Genomic DNA, 17,052 nt, shown 5'->3' with positions numbered 1-17,052 from the left:
TTTGTGCTTTATTGCATCCCCATGAAAGGCTTCCAGGAAGAACATCTTGGGAAGGAGAGAGCTATAGTATTTATGTAAGTGGAAATGTTGACAAGATGAGCTGGGAAGAATGTGTATAAAGATGTTTCAGTGCACAGGAGAACTGGGGAGTCCAAGATTCTGATGTGAACATGAAGGCAAAATCTTTATTTTTGCATGTTTATTTTTCCCCGGTAGATAATGCATAACATCTTTCTACTCTTGCCAGGATCGCCTTAATTTGACGATGCAGATAATGGAAGAGCTAATTATATATCTACCCCATGCAAGTTGTCAAATATGAACACGTGCCTATGCAGATGAGTATGTACAGTCCATGAGTTTCTCTGGTTAATGCTCTGTGCTTGTTCTCCTAACACGTGTTAGAAGCAGAAAGACTTCAATGAGACAAAGGTGTGGTACAATCACATCAGCAGACATTAGCTTTCTGGGCAGCTTTTTCCATTATGTAAAAGCTGTGTTTGTATTAGTATAGCAGTCAGACCCACCAGTGTGAGGATTACAGTTGGTTTTTACATAATGGATTATCCAAGATTAAGTGTTTTATTCAGGCACACGAGCGAAAATAACCAATTAGTGACTTTGCAGATTCATTATTTAAAGGCAGCTGGAGGGAAATTGACACAAAACTCTCCTGCTGACTGCAGCCCAAAGATTGAAGCAGAGTAGTCTCAGGGGACCTCCAACGTCTCTATCCCAACAGGTAGGTCTCTCTTCAGCAGAGGCGGGACAGATTAGCATCTCTTGCAGCAGGGAAGTGCAGCTTACATGGCAACAGCTGGGAACAGAGTAGCTGCTTGGGTGTTTGGAAGTCCTGGGTTGGTAGCTCAGCTTGGATGCTGCAGGCAAGTTTCAGGTAACTGTGTTTTATCTTGGCATCAGAACAGGTATTGAGGATCAAATACTCGGCAAGAATGTATATGCAGGTGCTCTCTTTCCAAAGTGTGAGAAACAAATATGCTGGGATACGGATGAGCTGGGATACCGGAGGAGACAAATAAAGCCATGGCCACCTGGGGGCTGTGCTGCAATGGCAGATCAAGCCTCTAGAAACTGAGTATTATTTGTCACATTTGTAGAGGGAATGGTCTGAGGGGAGACAATGACAAGATGTATTTTGCCATTACAGTAGGCAGCTAGGAAGAGCCTGTTTCGGTGATGAGAACTGGTCATAAAGAATACAGCTTTGCTGGCTTGAAAGCAAAGTGGACACTTACCATGAAATAATTAGAAATAACATCCTTACAACCTACAGTGCTTTACCAGAGCTCATCAGAATATTGTTCTTCTTATGAAAACAAAAATTCAAAAAATTTCAAATTTTTATCAATTCTTACCAGCCTTATCCAGAGTCTGGCTTGATTTAGAATGTAAAAATATCATGAACTTCAATACTACTACTGGCAAGCAAAATACTCTTGCAAAGTAATTGCCATTGATGCTCAGTTTTGGCTGGATTTAGGCACCACAGTGACCCAGTGGTTTCTCAGTGGAGGAATTGGTAGTCTACTCAGAAGAAACTAGTTTTAAAATGAGGGGAATGTATCTGTAGGCACAGCACTAACTACCCACATCCACTGCATGAAATAAAACTCCACATTTGCTTTTCTCTTGCAGAATGAAATACACACAGTATGTTTTCCTGGCCTCGATCTTCTCCACTGTTGAATACAGCCTAGCTCAGACCTGTGCAGTGGATTCTTTCTCCGTGAAAGACAATTTTGATCCAAAAAGGGTAATTATGGTTACTTCAACAGTATATGTGAAGAAGCTTCATATATAAACTTTTTCCAGGTTATGGGTTGTGTTAATCTAAAGGGGTTCCTCACCAAGAAGTTAATGTCTTCTATATGCTGTCCCTCAGACACTGTTCCTGTAGTTTGCTTTTCTCACTACTGTTTAACCTTCTGAGCGCTATAGTAAAACCGGACGTGAAAGTCAGGGATGTTATTCTGTTAGATATCGTCTTCTGTTAGCTCAAAGCTCGGTACAGATCTCAGCTTTGAGTGGTCCCGTGAATGAAACAATTTAGATCCCTGTCAGAGAGAAAGCCCAAATACATGCCCTGGGGGACTTGCATCCACCACCAGCCGTTCTTGGGAGTCATAGCAAACTGAAAATTTACCTAGTTGGACATCCTGAACACAGACTGACTCTTATTTAAACACAGCATTTAATCTGCCTGCCTCTGAGGAGGAAATCAGGGCTAACTTGATGTTGGAAAGGTCCAGACGGGTGTGCCAGTACCTATTTTGACTGTCCCTCAGCAAACATCACTTCCAGCTGCAGCTGGGGTGGGGCCAGCACTTCCTCTATACAAGATTGGCTTTGCTGGAAACAAACCCATGTCTGGGGAGAGCTTTGGGAACATCCCAGTTTTAAAAAGTCAAACTCTTTCTCAGGCTCCTTTATTTGGGAATTACAGACTCTGTTTCAGGCTTAAGCATGTAACTTGCCAAACAGATTGCATTAGCTTCACTGAAGAACCAAATTTAACACAGCTAAGTTCTGCTTTCCTTAATATTTCTACTAATAATGTTAACTTTTGAGGGCCTTCCTGTCTGTCAGTCACCTGTTTAGATCTTGTTTTTGTTTTACTAGATACTGCTTGTACATTTTCAGGGACCCATTTTTTCCTATAAATTTTCTTCCCCGTAATCTCATCTCATTTCATTTCCCCTTGCTGCTAGTCTCCCCAACACATCCTTTCCTCTTCATAGGGCACAGAGTCATCGCTTTCTGCTTCACTGGGTAGACCCTTTTCACCATCAGAGATCAACTGTGGCCCCCGGCAGCCACAAGAGTGTCTTCAGCCAGCTTGCTAAGGTCTTTGTGGCTGCAATTTTGTATCATTGATGACATCTTCCATGGAAAAGCAGGGGTCTGAACGGGAACAGGGAAGAACCAGCCTGACTCCCAGCAGGCATCTCGGGATGGGAGAAGCTTTCAGTGTGGGGTCACTGTGACGGGAACGTCTCACATGACAATGAGTACATGCACACAGAAGTGCAGAGCTGCTAGACCCACTCTTCCTGGCACAGAGGCAAGGGTTCATCAGACAGCGTAGCAGGACCTGTGTGCTACATACCCACCCAAACTCAGACTTTCTTCATAGGCCAGGCAATGGGTAGTTAGAAGGGCACTATGTTCACGAAAATGCTTTTGTGCTAATCTTGCCATGGCAATTAATCCAGATATTAATAGTCTTTCATGTTAGTATGCAGGGAAATGGTATGCCCTGGCCAAGAAGGATCCAGAAGGCCTTTTCCTTCAGGACAACATCTCTGCTGAGTACACTGTGGAGGAAGATGGCACAATGACAGCATCTTCCAAAGGCCGAGTGAAGCTTTTTGGGTGAGCTCCCTTGGCTTTCAGCTCTAGCTGTTGCCAGGAGGTACTAGAGGAGGGGGACGTGGATGGTGATCTATTCTGAGCACACAACATGACTGGGTTTTTCTTCATCAAAAAGGGAAGCTCAGTCAGGGTAATATATTAGAAGCCCAAGGTTAGACACTTTTGAGTCCTGGGTTACTTCTCAGCCTGGCTCTGGTCTGGGTCCATCACAAAACTACTGCATAGAGCCAATTATAAAGTCAAATCTTGAATGATGGAGCAGTTAGGTAAATGAGTTGCAACCAAGTGAGAGGAGCTAGTGAAGCCTGTGGGGCTGCAAGGGCAGGACAGCTTTCATTTCACCAAGAGGTTCAGGGGAAGGAGACGAGTGTAAGTGAGCATTACTTTCACAGATCTTTCAACATAGTGTTGGATGGACTTCTGAGGAAAACACGTTAACTCTTGGATGCCATTGCGATGCCTGAATAGACAGATGGAAGGAAGCTTAAGAGTTTTGCCTGTTGGTCATGGTTACTACAAGGAATTATACCATGTAAAGGGATGAAATAGCTTTCTGGGTGCAGAAAAGAAAACTTGGGGCTTCCAGTAGGCTAGCACTAGTTCTGTTGTGCATTAACTACCCAAAACTGTCTAACTGCATGAATAATAGAGTAAGAGCAGGTGGCTATGAACATTGTAAGTCTTAACAGCACCGCACTCCACAATATTTTGGGATGGGGCAAATGAAGCTTTGCAGGCATGCCACGCAGTGTGGGTGTGAAGATTCCTGAAAGGACTCTTCAGAAACCAAGTGGGGTCTCAAGGCTGCCAGGAATTTATTTCTGCAATGGCAGGGTAAAGGGGAAGTGCAGCCTGTGCAAGGAAGGGAATGAAGACCCTTCCACTGTTTCACAAATCCAGGTAACGCTTGACAAACTGTGCTAAGACGCAGGTGGTATTCAAAGCAAACAGATGCCAACTAGAGAAGGGCCTCAGAAGAAATGGACCATGAAGATAGGCTGTTCAGGCACCTACAGGGCTCCCACAGCCTGTGTGAAGGCCTTTAACTAGCTTGGACAGCAGAGTGGCTGTAATTATTTCCATGCTTGTAACAGAAGTCCCTGTGCCAATAGGAAGGGTTACAGAGAGGAGAGCCGACTCCCTGCCTCCGCCCGAGGACACAGCAAATGAGCCTAAATGAGCCCAAATGCAGGTCAGCTCACTCTGCAAACTGCCAGCAGGGAGCCAAGAGATGATGTCCACCATTTTGCTTCGTGGCTGTCTGCTTGTACAGAAATGGGTGGTAAAAAACCTGCTGAGCTGAAGGAGGGTCAGGGCACTCCCCCAGCCACAGCGTACTTGCACAGCAGAGGGGGGGACCAGACAGCAGCAATGCACTGTCAGTGATGGGGGGTGTCACAGATTTGCATTACTTAATGGCAAACAGTGACTTTGCATTAAGAAAGGCCATGCCCATGCCTGAGGCAGTTGTGCTGAACCATAGCCTGGTTCTTGCCTGAGTCCTGAGTGAGAGACATCCATTTGAAGCTCACGTGCCGCAGGGTTTTACCTTCAGTCTCATGGATCTCATTGCAGGTTCTGGGTGATCTGTGCTGACATGGCTGCTCAGTATACAGTACCTGACCCAACCACTCCAGCAAAAATGTACATGACGTACCAGGGTCTGGCCAGCTACCTTTCCAGCGGTGGTGAGTGAACTTCTCCAGCCCCCCAGTGCGGGTCGATAGCTTACAGCTGACCAGATTTATGTATTTCAGTATATGAGCAGGAAAAACAGTTGAGCTCAGATTGCTCCAAGTAGAGACAAAGCATCCTTTTAGGGGGGACACTTTATCCAAGCAGTGCTTTTTATCTCCACAGAAGGGCCAGGATCCAAAGACTCCCCAGAGACCCCACCTATACACCATATATAAACAGGGAGGATGCAGCTCAGAGGCAACGGGCCACACACACAGATTTTGTACAGCCAAGAGGGGTGCTGAACCTAGGGAAGTAATACTTCCTGAGCCCCACAGTGAGCATGATAAAGGTGCTGAGGGTCAGTCATCCTTGTACTCCTCATAGCTAATGGGAGGTGACACGTGGACCCACATCTGCACTCCAGCAGCAAGGCACAGTTCTCCTCAGACAGACACAGCTGGACTCAACAAAATGGAGCTGTTAACTGAAGTCCCCCTTGCAGAAGCTGCTTGTGCTGAACCTCAGTTATGCACCCTGCACACCCCTTACTTTGTGCCTCAGTCTCCCATAGCTGTGGGACTCCAGCTGTGGAAGCTGGGCAGGACTTGACCTGCTAATGCCTAAGAAAGAAGTATATTCACTTAGTACTGGCAGATAAGCCACACCAAAATGCACTTAGTTGAGCAAGGCTTGAAAACAGGAGGCATGTTTTGCTGAGGCTTCTTGTACAGGAAATGTATGGCCAAAATTTAATCTGTATGCCCTGCCCTCCCATGCTTGAGCGAGAAACATAAAGCAATTTTTTGTCATTGAAAACCTGGAAAGTCCTAGTCCTCCTAATATTTCTAGCCTAAGAAACCAAAGGTGAAAATGCACTGAGCATCATGGGGAACAATGTGGTCTCAAGATGCCCTGTGCTTGTCCCAGTTCTTCACTTCATGGTGTGGAGATAAGCTGGATGTGGGAGGTGGCTTTAGATCCTTTGGGAAGCTATCCCTGCCATGTGCTGAAGTGAGGCGTCTCCCTGTGGTATGACTAGGTCCACCTCTGCTCTGTTTTGCCCACTGTGACAAACACATTTCGATGTTTCAGGGGACAACTACTGGGTGATTGACACCGACTATGATAACTATGCCATTACCTATGCCTGCCGCAGTCTAAAAGAGGACGGCTCCTGTGATGATGGCTACTCCCTGATCTTCTCACGCAACCCCCGTGGCCTCCCCCCAGCCATTCAGCGCATTGTGCGTCAGAAGCAGGAAGAAATCTGCATGTCTGGCCAATTCCAGCCTGTGCTTCAGTCAGGTACTTTGGGCTAATTACCAAACTCACTGAAATGGCTTCACTGGCAGCTTGTAGAGTAGGTGATCGCATTGGCTGTAAATGCGACAGAACCATAGCAAACTAAGTTGTCCTCTTTTAGCAACTTTTTTTTAATGTTATATCTAATAAGAAAATAGCTGCAAAGGGAAGTCCATGCAAGGGAGAGAGCCTGTTACAGGGTGGTTCCACAGCCTTAAGTTTGCCCTTATAGGAATCCTGTGTGCTGAAACTGACACACTACCAAAGGAAGATCAGCTTTGTTACTCAAATAGATAGGATAGGGACGGGTTAACAACCTGGTGTTTCTGCACTTGGAAATGCTTGTCTTGGCCACCTGGGTAACAGCATCTTACCTTAGGTCTGTGCAATGTCCTCCAGGAAAGGAGGAGAAACTGCCTCCAGGAAGGAGCACCCTCACTCTTCTTAGCTCCACCATGATTTATGTCCTGGGCGGTCTGAGTAGCAGAGACAAGGGGCTCTGAGCAGCGGTTCTGACTGTGTCTGCTGGCAGTGGGAGTCAGTAGTTGTGCCACATACACGCGAACAGGGCATGTCTAAAGCCCATTTTGAGAGAACTTTTTTTATGGAGGCATGGGAGCTGATCTTCTAGCTCATAAGCTGTCCATGAGATAAGCAGATAATTTTTTAGGGCTATGCTGGAGGCAGAAATTCCTCTTTGTTGGCAGCTGAGTGCCCACACCCTTCACACGCACACTGCCCTGCCTGGAGATTGGCCCTTTACTAAGCCAGGCCTAAGGACCTGGACTGGGAGATTGCCACAGTAACACACATACTCTGTACTGCTGGACAAGAAATAGCAGCTAAAACCTTCTGAATGGCACATCGTTGTGTGAGCCAGTCCTCCACTGCAGAGCAGGCGCTGGCATCATCCAAGGTTATGGGACTGGTATGGGCACCCCTGCCCCACGCCCCTCCGTATTGCTTACTGTAGCAGAGGGAGCGTAATTGGTTTGTGGGCTCGTGCCTAGGTGCTCACGTATGCTGAAAATTCATGGCTAGCTGGGACTAGCAAAGGCTGTGCAAGTGCTGTGCCAACAGACACAGAGCAATGCAAACAACAACTTTTGCACTCCCCCATCCTAATCTTGTACTGTGATTCAGAAGTACCCTAGGAAGGTTGTAGCTACAGCTTCACTGGAGACTAAAAGGTCGTTAAAGCACTTTGAAAATTTACTTACAAGGACTAAAGTTTACTTTTCTTTCTTTCTTTCTTTCTTTCTTTCTTTCTTTCTTTCTTTCTTTCTTTTCTTTCTTTCTTTCTTTCCAGGAGCCTGCTAAAAGTACACTTCTGATCCTATCCTTAAGCACAGAAACCAGATCTCTTGGTCTTGGAAGTTGCCACTCAGCTAATAAAAAAAGAAAATCACAGTATGGACTAGTGTGTTTTTCCTGGAACACACATGAAAATGTTGGGGTTTTTGTAAACTGTGTGCAATACAGTATTGATATTTCAATTTTCAAGGGAATACCTAATGTGGCATTTGTCAATAAATTTTTAAAAAAAAAACACTTCTGGAACTGCTTTTTGTTACCTGCTGTCCTGCCGGGGAGCAGGAAGAGCAGGGCTGCTCACTGAGGGGAGGTGAGACGGCATCCAAGGGTGGCCCCAGTACAGGCAGGGCAGTGTCCCTCCCTGGCACCAAGCAGGGGGAGCAGGGCAGGGGTGGTAACAGGGACAGGTCTCCTGACAGTGCTGATCGTCAGACAAATACATGCTGATAAGGCAGGTCTGGGGTTCACCTGGGAAGTCCAGCCAGCGAGCGAGGGCAGCAAGGCACAAGGCAGGGCACAGGCATACCTGTGAGGTGGCTCCAGCCAGAAACAGGACTGGAGAGCGGGTCAGAGGCAGAGCTACTTGCAGCAAGGCTCCCAAGGGGGCAGGGGCCTAGGCTGAGCTGAAGAGGGTTTGTGGACCATGGGCAAGGGATATGCAGGTGGAGGTCCCAGGTGAGGCTGTGCACAGCAATGAAGGCTTGTGGGTGCCTGCAGGGCCCTGGCATACACAACGTACCTCTCCCACCAACATTTCTATTTAAATTCTGAAGCTAAGAAATCCTCTTGAACAACAACTCTGAGATGAGACTCATAGTGTGATCCTTGCTGCCTAGTAATATCTTACGGTTATTTCTGGTACATCTGAATACTCAAAAGTCTGCACAGAGTATTTCTAACTAGCCCCTGAATCACAGATGCAATAAAGCAGATGTTCCTTTCAATAACACTGGGACATTGCTTTAAATAAGCAGTTACTTGCACTTCTAATGGCATAAGCAGTAATTTACTTCCCACTGCCTTCATAATCCAGCCTCCAGTATGTGAGAGGTATAGAACTGAAAGATACAGAACCGACAGGTTTTATGGCCAAGAATTTCATAGATAGAGGGAATCAAAAGAATAGTATCTAGACAACTCCATGTGGAGAAAGGGTAACCTGAGTCAGCATTTTTGACATATATTTCCCACTGCTCTTAGTAAAATCACATTCACTTTGAATGTTTCCTATGAATAAAACTACCAGTCCAGAACACCCCCAGCACCCTGCTGAACCCTGCAGTTTGTCAGCAACACAAATTTTTACAAGTCATGATTACCAAGCATAGAGGGAAGACCGAGCTGAACAGCCCCCGCTCCTGAGGCTTTCAAAAGGTATGTGGCACAAGGTTGATACTGAGTGAAGACCTTCAGAGCACTACACTATAAAACAGCTTCTGCAAGATGCTTGCACAATCTTATCTACAGTATCCAGTGATTATCTATCATCTACTGCATCTGTTGGAAGGAGCATAAAAACCACTGACTAAAGACTCTTCTCCAAGGCCAGAGACATTATCCCAGGGATGCAGGGAAGTCTCTCAAGCTTGCATTTCTCAGGATTTCCAGGCGGGACTCCTAAGGCTCTCAGTCAGCACTGAATAAAGGTGTTCATTGCTCTTCTGGTCTAGGGAAAGCTACCCTGATGGGGAAGAAGATGGTGAACTACCATCTAAAGCTAAGGACAGAAACAGAAGAGCAGCACCAGGCAATGCAAACAAAAACGCACATAGATAGAGACTATTGAGTGTTGAAAAAATATCAGCCTTTTGTGCTGGACTAAGTGCAAGGTCAGTGCATTGATTGAATGTTCACCGATTGCCCCCCTCTCCCATGAGGAAGTATTGGGGTGGAGATCTGTGAACTTAGGACTTGTATCACAAGTGATTAGACAACACTAACCCTTAGCTGAAGGAGCCTGGCCTTTGACCAGGACATTCAGACCAATACTACCAGTCCAAAAGAAGTGGGATTTTTAATGTCTACTGTTATAGTAACTGTATGACCAGAGCAGATGGGAGTTCTACCAAGAAGGATCTAATGCAGGACCAAGTGCATCCTTATTGTGCTTGGTATAGTCTGTCCAGAGGAGCTAGGCAGTGAAATCCCTCCTCAGCCACAGAAGGTCGTGCCTCCAGGTTCATAGGAGGATAGTGGTGATGCTGGGAGAATACACCATGGAGTTACACATGCCCCAGGAATCTGCCTTGTTCTTGGAGGAACTCAGGGAACACGTTCCCAGCAGGACCACATGCAGGCCCTTATCGTGATCTGGTGAGTAAATAAACAGATGGGAGTTAGCTCATATCCATTTCTCTCCACTGACTGAAGGAAATGTGAAAGACGAGGTAGGGTAGGGCAGGCAGCTATGAGTATATTCTGACCTGATTTACACTCCTCTTGTTATTCCATTGAGTTCAACATAAAACATCTAGGGTATGTCTAGAGGCAGACACACTTCTGTCTGCTGTTTGAGCTGGCTGATGAGAACCAGTCTATTATTCCTGGTTTTAAGTGCATGTATAGGTCCCAAGTCATAATTTCTGTCCTGCACAAACTTTCCACTAACAAGAGAAAAGAAAAAGCTGTTTACGAATGAAAAGGACTGTTATTTTGTCCTCAGAAGGTCCTTTAGTGCTGGCAGAAAGGCTACGACTGTGCAACAGCAGGAGGAACCCTGCAAGGATATTGTCCTTCACATGCCAGTGAACCTCCTCCCAGCAAGGACACTGCAAGTCCTGAGATCTGACACTACGATATTATGTTAAGTTAGACCAGTTTTCCCTGGGCTGTGGTAAATGAGGCAATCTATGCATTTAAGTTCCTACTTCAGCCTTAGAATTTCTTACGGTCACGCTCCCTTCACACTTCATTTTTATGTAATGTTGGAACTTGCACCAATCAAGCTATCTTTTATACCTTGAGAACAGGCTTTACTTCCCAAGATTAAGTTGTTGATACAAGAGTTTTGAGCACTTTCTAGAACGTGATGATCAGATCCTATTTTACCGGGTTCATGTGAAAGATTAAAACCTGGTCTTATTGGGTAGCACAAAAGATGGTAACAAGTGCACTATATACACAATTAGACAATATAAAACACTCCTTTGAAAGGTTTTTCCCTAGCATTCATTTTAACAAACAGTTGCAAAACTGTTACATAGCCTCAGAAGCTTTTGCTTGAAGAGCAGGGAAACAATCTCATCTTGCAGTTGCAGTTAGATTTTCCTATTTGGCTATATGGCCAGGAAGAGACATACCTGATTGCTCTGCAGTCTTGCTTTGGTTCCGAAGCTACAGAACTACTAAGCACCTGCTACTCCCACTTAGCGCTCTGCACATCTGGCACTTCTGAAAACTGAAACTGTGAGGTGGGCTGATCACTGCCCAGTAACGAAGGAGATGGTAGAGTTAAACATCCAATTTTGGAAGCCCTATCAGACAGAGTCAGTGACAGATGGTAACAGAAAACTCAAGTTTCAAGTATTAAATAGCATTTTTCTGTAGACATTGAATTATAAAAAAGACAAGGGCAGCCTAAAACTTCTATACTTTGTCAGAAACAAATTCAAGCCTGGAAATAACAAATTCTCTTCTCTGCTGCAATAGTTTACACTTGCTCATTGCTTAAAAGAATAATTTTATACCAAAGCAGCAAGGAAGAAGAAGAAGAAGAAGAAAAAAAAATCTTGCTGAATATTCAAAACTTGTTTCTGAACAGAGTGCACCATTTTTGGTCAGCTCTGCTTTCCATGTGTATTTGCCACTGCCAGGAAAATACCTGAAAAAGCACTGTGCCTCCCACGCTTTGGATGATGTTTAAGGTAAAAGCCCTAAAAGAGGGACCTATTGACAGATTTTCAAAGTGGCTGGATTTGACCCTAAGAAACTGGATTTTATTTGCATCTACAACATGTTAAGCTCTACCCTTGGAAATAAAATCTCTGCTTTTTTGTGGCTTCAATAAACAATACAATAATGTATGAAATTTTACCTTGAAACTTTAGCGAAAACAGCACTCTTACTTTGCTTTTTAACAGGACAAAAAAAGCAAGTATGAAAATTAAAAACCACTTCAAAGAGGCAGCTGCAAGCCTCATGTCTGTCACTGCTGAGAAGCAGAAATCCTGGGCCAGCAGAACTCCCAGCCTAAAATCTTCTAAAAGATGGTAACTTGCCATAAAGAAAATCACTTGCCATAGGGACAGACTTCAATACCGTGAAAGAGTAAGTGAATCGCCATTCTCTGTTCTGCACCTTTGCAAAAGCCAAACATTCCACCACGACTCACCACTGCCTGCTGGGCAGTGATTTCTGATTTTTTATTTTTTCATGATTTGCACACCTACACATTTTCTACTACATCCCTGCATAGCAAAATCAATACTCTTCATGACAGCTATGCTCCATTTTTTTTCAAACACCTGTAACTAGTGCATGGTCCTTGGTTTCATAAAGACTGCTATATTCTGATTGCCAGTGTGGGAAAATTTTAAAGCCGAATGCTACTCAAATAGGACATCCTAAAAGGGTAAACTGTCCTCTCAAGTTCCTGTATCTTCCCCTGCTTCAGATGCACTGAAATCTCTGAAGGACCTATACTTGAATATTTCTAAAAGTAATTTTTATTGTGGCTCCACTTCATACTGGCAAAACACTATGTCTTAACTGCTAGATTTTATTTAACTGTGTATTCTGATTCTTCACTTAGGGACAGTTATAACAACTTTGAAATGTATTTTTACTATCTATCTCCATCCAAGTAGAACTTCTCACTAACTTTTCTGAAACTGAGAAAGTTATCAATTAAGTAGGCTCCAATGGCCCTTTTTGGTTCTGCACAAGCCTTTATGGGAGAGGAATTGGCAAATTAGGATGTGACAAGCACTCCTTATTCAAACTTCAGTGAGGCAAGAAATATTTCATCTGAATTCTGTGACAAAATGAATCTTTTAAGGCTAACTTGCAGCATAAGTACATGAACAAGTAACCAGAAGGTAAGGAGATACAAGGGCCCATCTCATATATACTGACTTTTTGTATATGTTTCTTTTCTGTGCTGTAAAAGTGAGGCCATTTGAGGTAGTTCAGCTCGCTCCTACTGCGTAAACTTGTTTTTTTTGTCTGAGACCTGAATGTTTCATCAAATACGTAGTCTTTGTTGTTATGTTGGTGAGGTGGCTGATGTCAGCAAAGAGAGCAGTAGGGGATTTGTTTGTGCGACAAAGTTGCTCCTCTTACGGAAAACACGCCAGCTGTTTTCACTGGCATTATCCCTCCCTCTACAAGCATTTTAAAGGCACAGTTCAAACTGTGTCAGTTGTGAAAAGGGGAGAGTAAAAAAACACCCCTGCAATTTCAGGGAACTTTGCTGTTACATAAAGTGTTTGGCAGCCGCAAGGACAGCCAGAGGTGTTCTGTAGCCCATGATCTGGGGCTATCACACGCTTGTGCACACGCTTTGCAAAGCACAGAAGCTCAAACTGTTCTTGGTTAATTTCCTAACTGGTTGTCAGTAGTAGCCCTGTTACATTCAAGAGTGTGCTCTCCTGTAATATGAAAACACAAAAGGCTCTAACTAGCATTTCAGCTTTCTCCTGGCCACTCAAAGCCAAGCCTCAGGTCACTTACAGTCTGAAAGGGGAGGCATGCTGGGGAGAGATGTTAGCTGTAAGGGCTGTAGAAGGCCCGGCTAGGTGACAGCAACGGAGAGAAAGAGGGGCTTTCAGGGTTAGAGCCTCTACCACAAAGAGGCAGCGGTTGATGGCCACAGTGCAAACAGGTGACTTGGGCAAAAGCAGAAAGCAGAAAAGGCAGAAAGTCTGGAGGCTAGAGCTTCCTGCGCCTTCTTCCCCTTTGAGGATGAGCTGCTACCCCTTCCTCTGCCTGTGTGAAGGGAATAGCTCTGGCATCCAAATAACAGCCACAAATGCAGAGAGAGTTGGGTGGAAACCCCTCTGTGAGAGGGTGGAGAACCTCATACATCTGAAGACATGGCAAGTGCTCTGAAATAACCCACTGGAGCATGTGTGACTAACCAGCGGGGAAGCAGGTTAGTCTTCATGACTTCATAACCTTCACTTCATGCTCTGGACACATCTGGTTGCTGTGGGCTTTTCCATCAAACCATTATGGCAGCTGAGGCAGGCAGTTCACTCTCAGACAGGTCCTCCTTGTGCCTTTGCCACCATCCTCACTCATACAGTGAAGTGATGGTTCTGTTTCTGCTGCAGTTTGTGACCTCTATAAATCTTTAGTTGTCCTGGCCATTGTCTCAGTGTAAAATAGGGAACAATAAATACTTATACCCATAATTCCTAGTTACCAAGCTGAATCCCCGTCCTGCGGCAGCCTCTTACAATTGTACCTGTTGGGTTGTCAGTTGCGGCTGTTTGATAACACTGTCTTTTGAGCTCTGAAGAGTTAATAGGGGCAGTTGCTTCTAACTTGCATTCCTAACTTGCTTCATCAGGACCTTTCGATACTCCCTCCTCAGCTTGGGAGGAGTTTATTTTTCTGGGGAGTTGTCATTTGCAGGGAGCATACACCACTCAGTCACCAAGCCAGGCACCACTCTTCAGAGTCACTTGAAAGCTTCAACGTACTCCACAGGAAGAGAGGACAGGCCTGCCTTGCCCCAGTAGTCAATGGCACGCACTCTGTAAAAGCCGGAGACTGAGCTTCCTGCAAATGAAAAGGTTAGAAATGGTCACTGTGAAAGGCTGACGCCTGTGGTGCTTGGAGGATGTGGAGCAGGCACTACTCCTATAAAATGTAGGTTTGTGGAACGGGTTGGGGAAGTGCTGAAATCAGTTCTGCACCCTATGTAAGTGTGCCTGTGCCTGCCTAACTAAAAATGATTATAAATTCCTCATGGCCAAGTACTGGCTCTTTTTCTCTGTTGCACCAAGAACCTCCTCTCTCCTCATTAGGATTTGCAAGTACAGAAGAAGGCTACCTTATCTTCTGCAACCCACAACAAGTAATTTCATTTTTTCTGACTTACTTTTCTGCCTGAATTGTGCCTTTGGTACAGGTTATGTGGGGACAGGATCAACAAAGAAGCAGAACAAGAAGCATGCAGGCTGACTGAAAACCCTCTGCTCAAGTCAGGAAGCAGCACCACTTGCTCCAAAGGTATGTGAATTGATGTTCTGTGGCTCTGCTGGTTTTCATCCTTGATCCAGTTCGAAGAACACAGCTTTCACTAGCAGACTCTTTAACCTCACAAGCAATATAAATGTTTTTTCTCATCTATTTACTTGATTTTTATGTGTGCTTTAGTATTTAAATTTTTTTCTAAAAGAAAAAGAATGCTAGAAATAATGAGTGAGAAGGAACTACCTAGCAATAAAGGCTGCTGCGATTTGAGATTTTTTCAAGCAGTCTTTTCTTTTTTATTTTTGAAACAAACAATTAAATCTGGTAGGTTCTCCAGATGTGCAGCAGTAGATGATAATGAATCCTAATTTCAGAGATTTGCCTTAGCCATGATTCACAGTCTTTGCTTACCTGTGTAGCCTTAACATTGCAAAGCTCTGAACTTTATTATGCACCCACTGCTGATGCTTAACCTTTCTCAGGCTAAGATGAGTTTGTGTTTCTGGAAAAAACCTCTCTGAATTTCTCTTTATTAGTATCACTTTGAGGCAAGGTCTGTCTGTGTTTCACACAGCTCTGATCAGTGCTTATTAGTAATACTTGTTGGACAGTCAAATTGCGGATTAGACCACATCTGGTTAAAAAAGCCCAAAAACCAACAAAAAAATACCCAAAGAAAACATCACTACCTTCTTTCAGCGTTTTTCATCTGGGTAGGCTTCTATTGCATCTAGGCTGTACTTGAGCAGAAATGACCACAGGCTCTGGGAGAAGCTTTGCCTGTTGACAAAGATTAAACTCGCTGCCCACTAATGTGAAACATCTAAAACTTAGGCAGCTAGTCAGGGCTAAAGAGAAGGCTCTAGGAAACAGCAAAGAGAGGGGTGTCTCCTTGGCTAGGTGTTCAGATAGCCAGTACAAACTGTCCTACAGGAGGACCTCTTCTGTTCTTACAAGGAGACACCTCAATAGCTTAAGATTGCCAAGCCATAAAAGGGTATGGGAACAGGGACAGGTGACCACGACGAGAGCAGAATTGTGACGTTCCCCTGGAGCAGTTCAGAACATGATAGATGCAAGACAACCAACCCCTCCATGAAGGGTGGACGTGACCTCCCACTTACTTGTGTGTTGATGCCATATCCTTAGGCAGTCTAACACCTCAAGACTCAGTGGTATAAAAGAAGTGTAACCAAGGCAGTTTGCTCCTACTGCCCTACCCCAAGAGCATTGTACAAATTTAGGCAAAGGCATGGCCAATACCTGTGGGACTGAGCCCAAACCTCAGACTTGCCTTGCTGTGAGTCTACTACCAAGAGCACAACACCAAGCTCTGGTCACATGGAACAATTTTTGTTCTCATTTTTGCATGCTTCTACACCAGCTACAAACAGAGACAAAAGTGCTGCTTTGCGTCTCAGGGAGCTTGCCAGGCCCACAGCTGGGTGACTTTGGTTTCTGTGACACGGAATTTACTCATGGCAGTACTCCTAATAATGTCCTCATGACTATTTGTCAATTAGTGCATTCCTAATTGAGAATAAGGCTTTCACTGAGAACGTGGTCCTAAAGGAAGGGACATGCTCTTATTTGTGATGGGAGTGTATGTCACTAGCAAGCTACGTACCTTCAGTGGTTACTGAATGATGTTTCACACACTCATGAGTGGCACTACTAACATGACAGATTACATAACACACGTATTCTTGCCTTACCTGGACTGTAGACCCAGAGAGTGAATATTGTGTCTTTGGCATTAACCCGCTGGTATGCTTTTCCATCTGGTGAGAACTCGACTTCAAATGTCTTTATACATCTAGAAAAGAAAATCAGACAGCTCAGTAAATACAACTGATGATGTGGTGAGGAATCAAATCCTAATCTCAGGGCCGTTTCAACAAAGGCGGCCAAAAATAGGAAATACTCAGTTGACTCATTCCTGCCAAACGTGGGATGGCATGAATTGTCAGTATTAGGAAGAACCACGGCTCCGACAGCCCACAGAAGAACACCCAGGCTGACTTGCTATATTGGGTACTTGCAGCACCACAAACTGTTAAGCACCTTTTACTCCCAAACCAGGGTTATCAAGGCTGAAGAGTCTAGGGAGACTGGCTTGAAAAGGAGCTAAGTCAGTGCTTCCTGAGGGAGTCCGGATGTACACTGGATTGCCTCTGACAGTTCACTTACAGAGGGTTTCCATTCTATTGCAGCTTGCTGGAG

The 17,052-nt window shown here is 44.7% G+C and overlaps 3 protein-coding genes across 7 annotated transcripts in view; 2 read left to right on the top strand and 1 right to left on the bottom strand.

The window, feature by feature from the left end:
* Positions 1 to 275: 275 nt before the first annotated feature.
* Positions 276 to 6,392, top strand: LOC143172890 (purpurin). Of its 2 annotated transcripts, XM_076362748.1 has the most exons (5): positions 276 to 342; positions 1,657 to 1,774; positions 3,257 to 3,393; positions 4,969 to 5,081; positions 6,166 to 6,392. In XM_076362748.1, exons 2-5 carry the CDS (start codon positions 1,658 to 1,660, stop codon positions 6,390 to 6,392), a joined length of 594 nt encoding a protein of 197 aa, XP_076218863.1. In that variant the 5' UTR covers positions 276 to 342; position 1,657. The 2 variants fall into 2 exon arrangements, with proteins under 2 accessions (XP_076218863.1, XP_076218864.1); XM_076362749.1 differs by lacking the exon at positions 276 to 342 and having other exon boundaries at positions 1,527 to 1,774.
* Positions 6,393 to 7,618: 1,226 nt separating this feature from the next.
* The window catches only part of IDUA (alpha-L-iduronidase), a 51,450-nt gene continuing 42,016 nt past the window's right edge, over positions 7,619 to 17,052 (bottom strand). For 3 of the 4 annotated variants that reach the window (XM_076362744.1, XM_076362747.1, XM_076362746.1), the window contains 2 exons: positions 16,545 to 16,645; positions 10,586 to 14,412 (listed from right to left, as the gene is read on the bottom strand). In XM_076362744.1, coding sequence (XP_076218859.1) covers positions 14,312 to 14,412; positions 16,545 to 16,645 — 202 coding nt within the window. In that variant the 3' untranslated portion in view covers positions 10,586 to 14,311. Of the gene's footprint in view, positions 10,000 to 10,585; positions 14,413 to 16,544; positions 16,646 to 17,052 lie in introns of those variants that run through there. The other variant, XM_076362745.1, reaches the window with a different exon arrangement.
* Positions 14,367 to 17,052, top strand: part of SLC26A1 (solute carrier family 26 member 1) — a 38,008-nt gene continuing 35,322 nt past the window's right edge. The window contains exons 1-2 of the mRNA XM_076362743.1: positions 14,367 to 14,426; positions 14,765 to 14,865. Of these exons, the coding sequence (XP_076218858.1) occupies positions 14,419 to 14,426; positions 14,765 to 14,865 (109 nt within the window). The 5' untranslated portion in view covers positions 14,367 to 14,418. The remainder of the gene's footprint in view (positions 14,427 to 14,764; positions 14,866 to 17,052) is intronic.

This window comes from Aptenodytes patagonicus, chromosome Z, assembly GCF_965638725.1.
Source record: "Aptenodytes patagonicus chromosome Z, bAptPat1.pri.cur, whole genome shotgun sequence".
NCBI classification, from domain to species: domain Eukaryota; kingdom Metazoa; phylum Chordata; class Aves; order Sphenisciformes; family Spheniscidae; genus Aptenodytes; species Aptenodytes patagonicus.
Note: the sequence above shows the minus strand (reverse complement) of the source record. Positions and strands in the feature narration are given on the sequence as shown.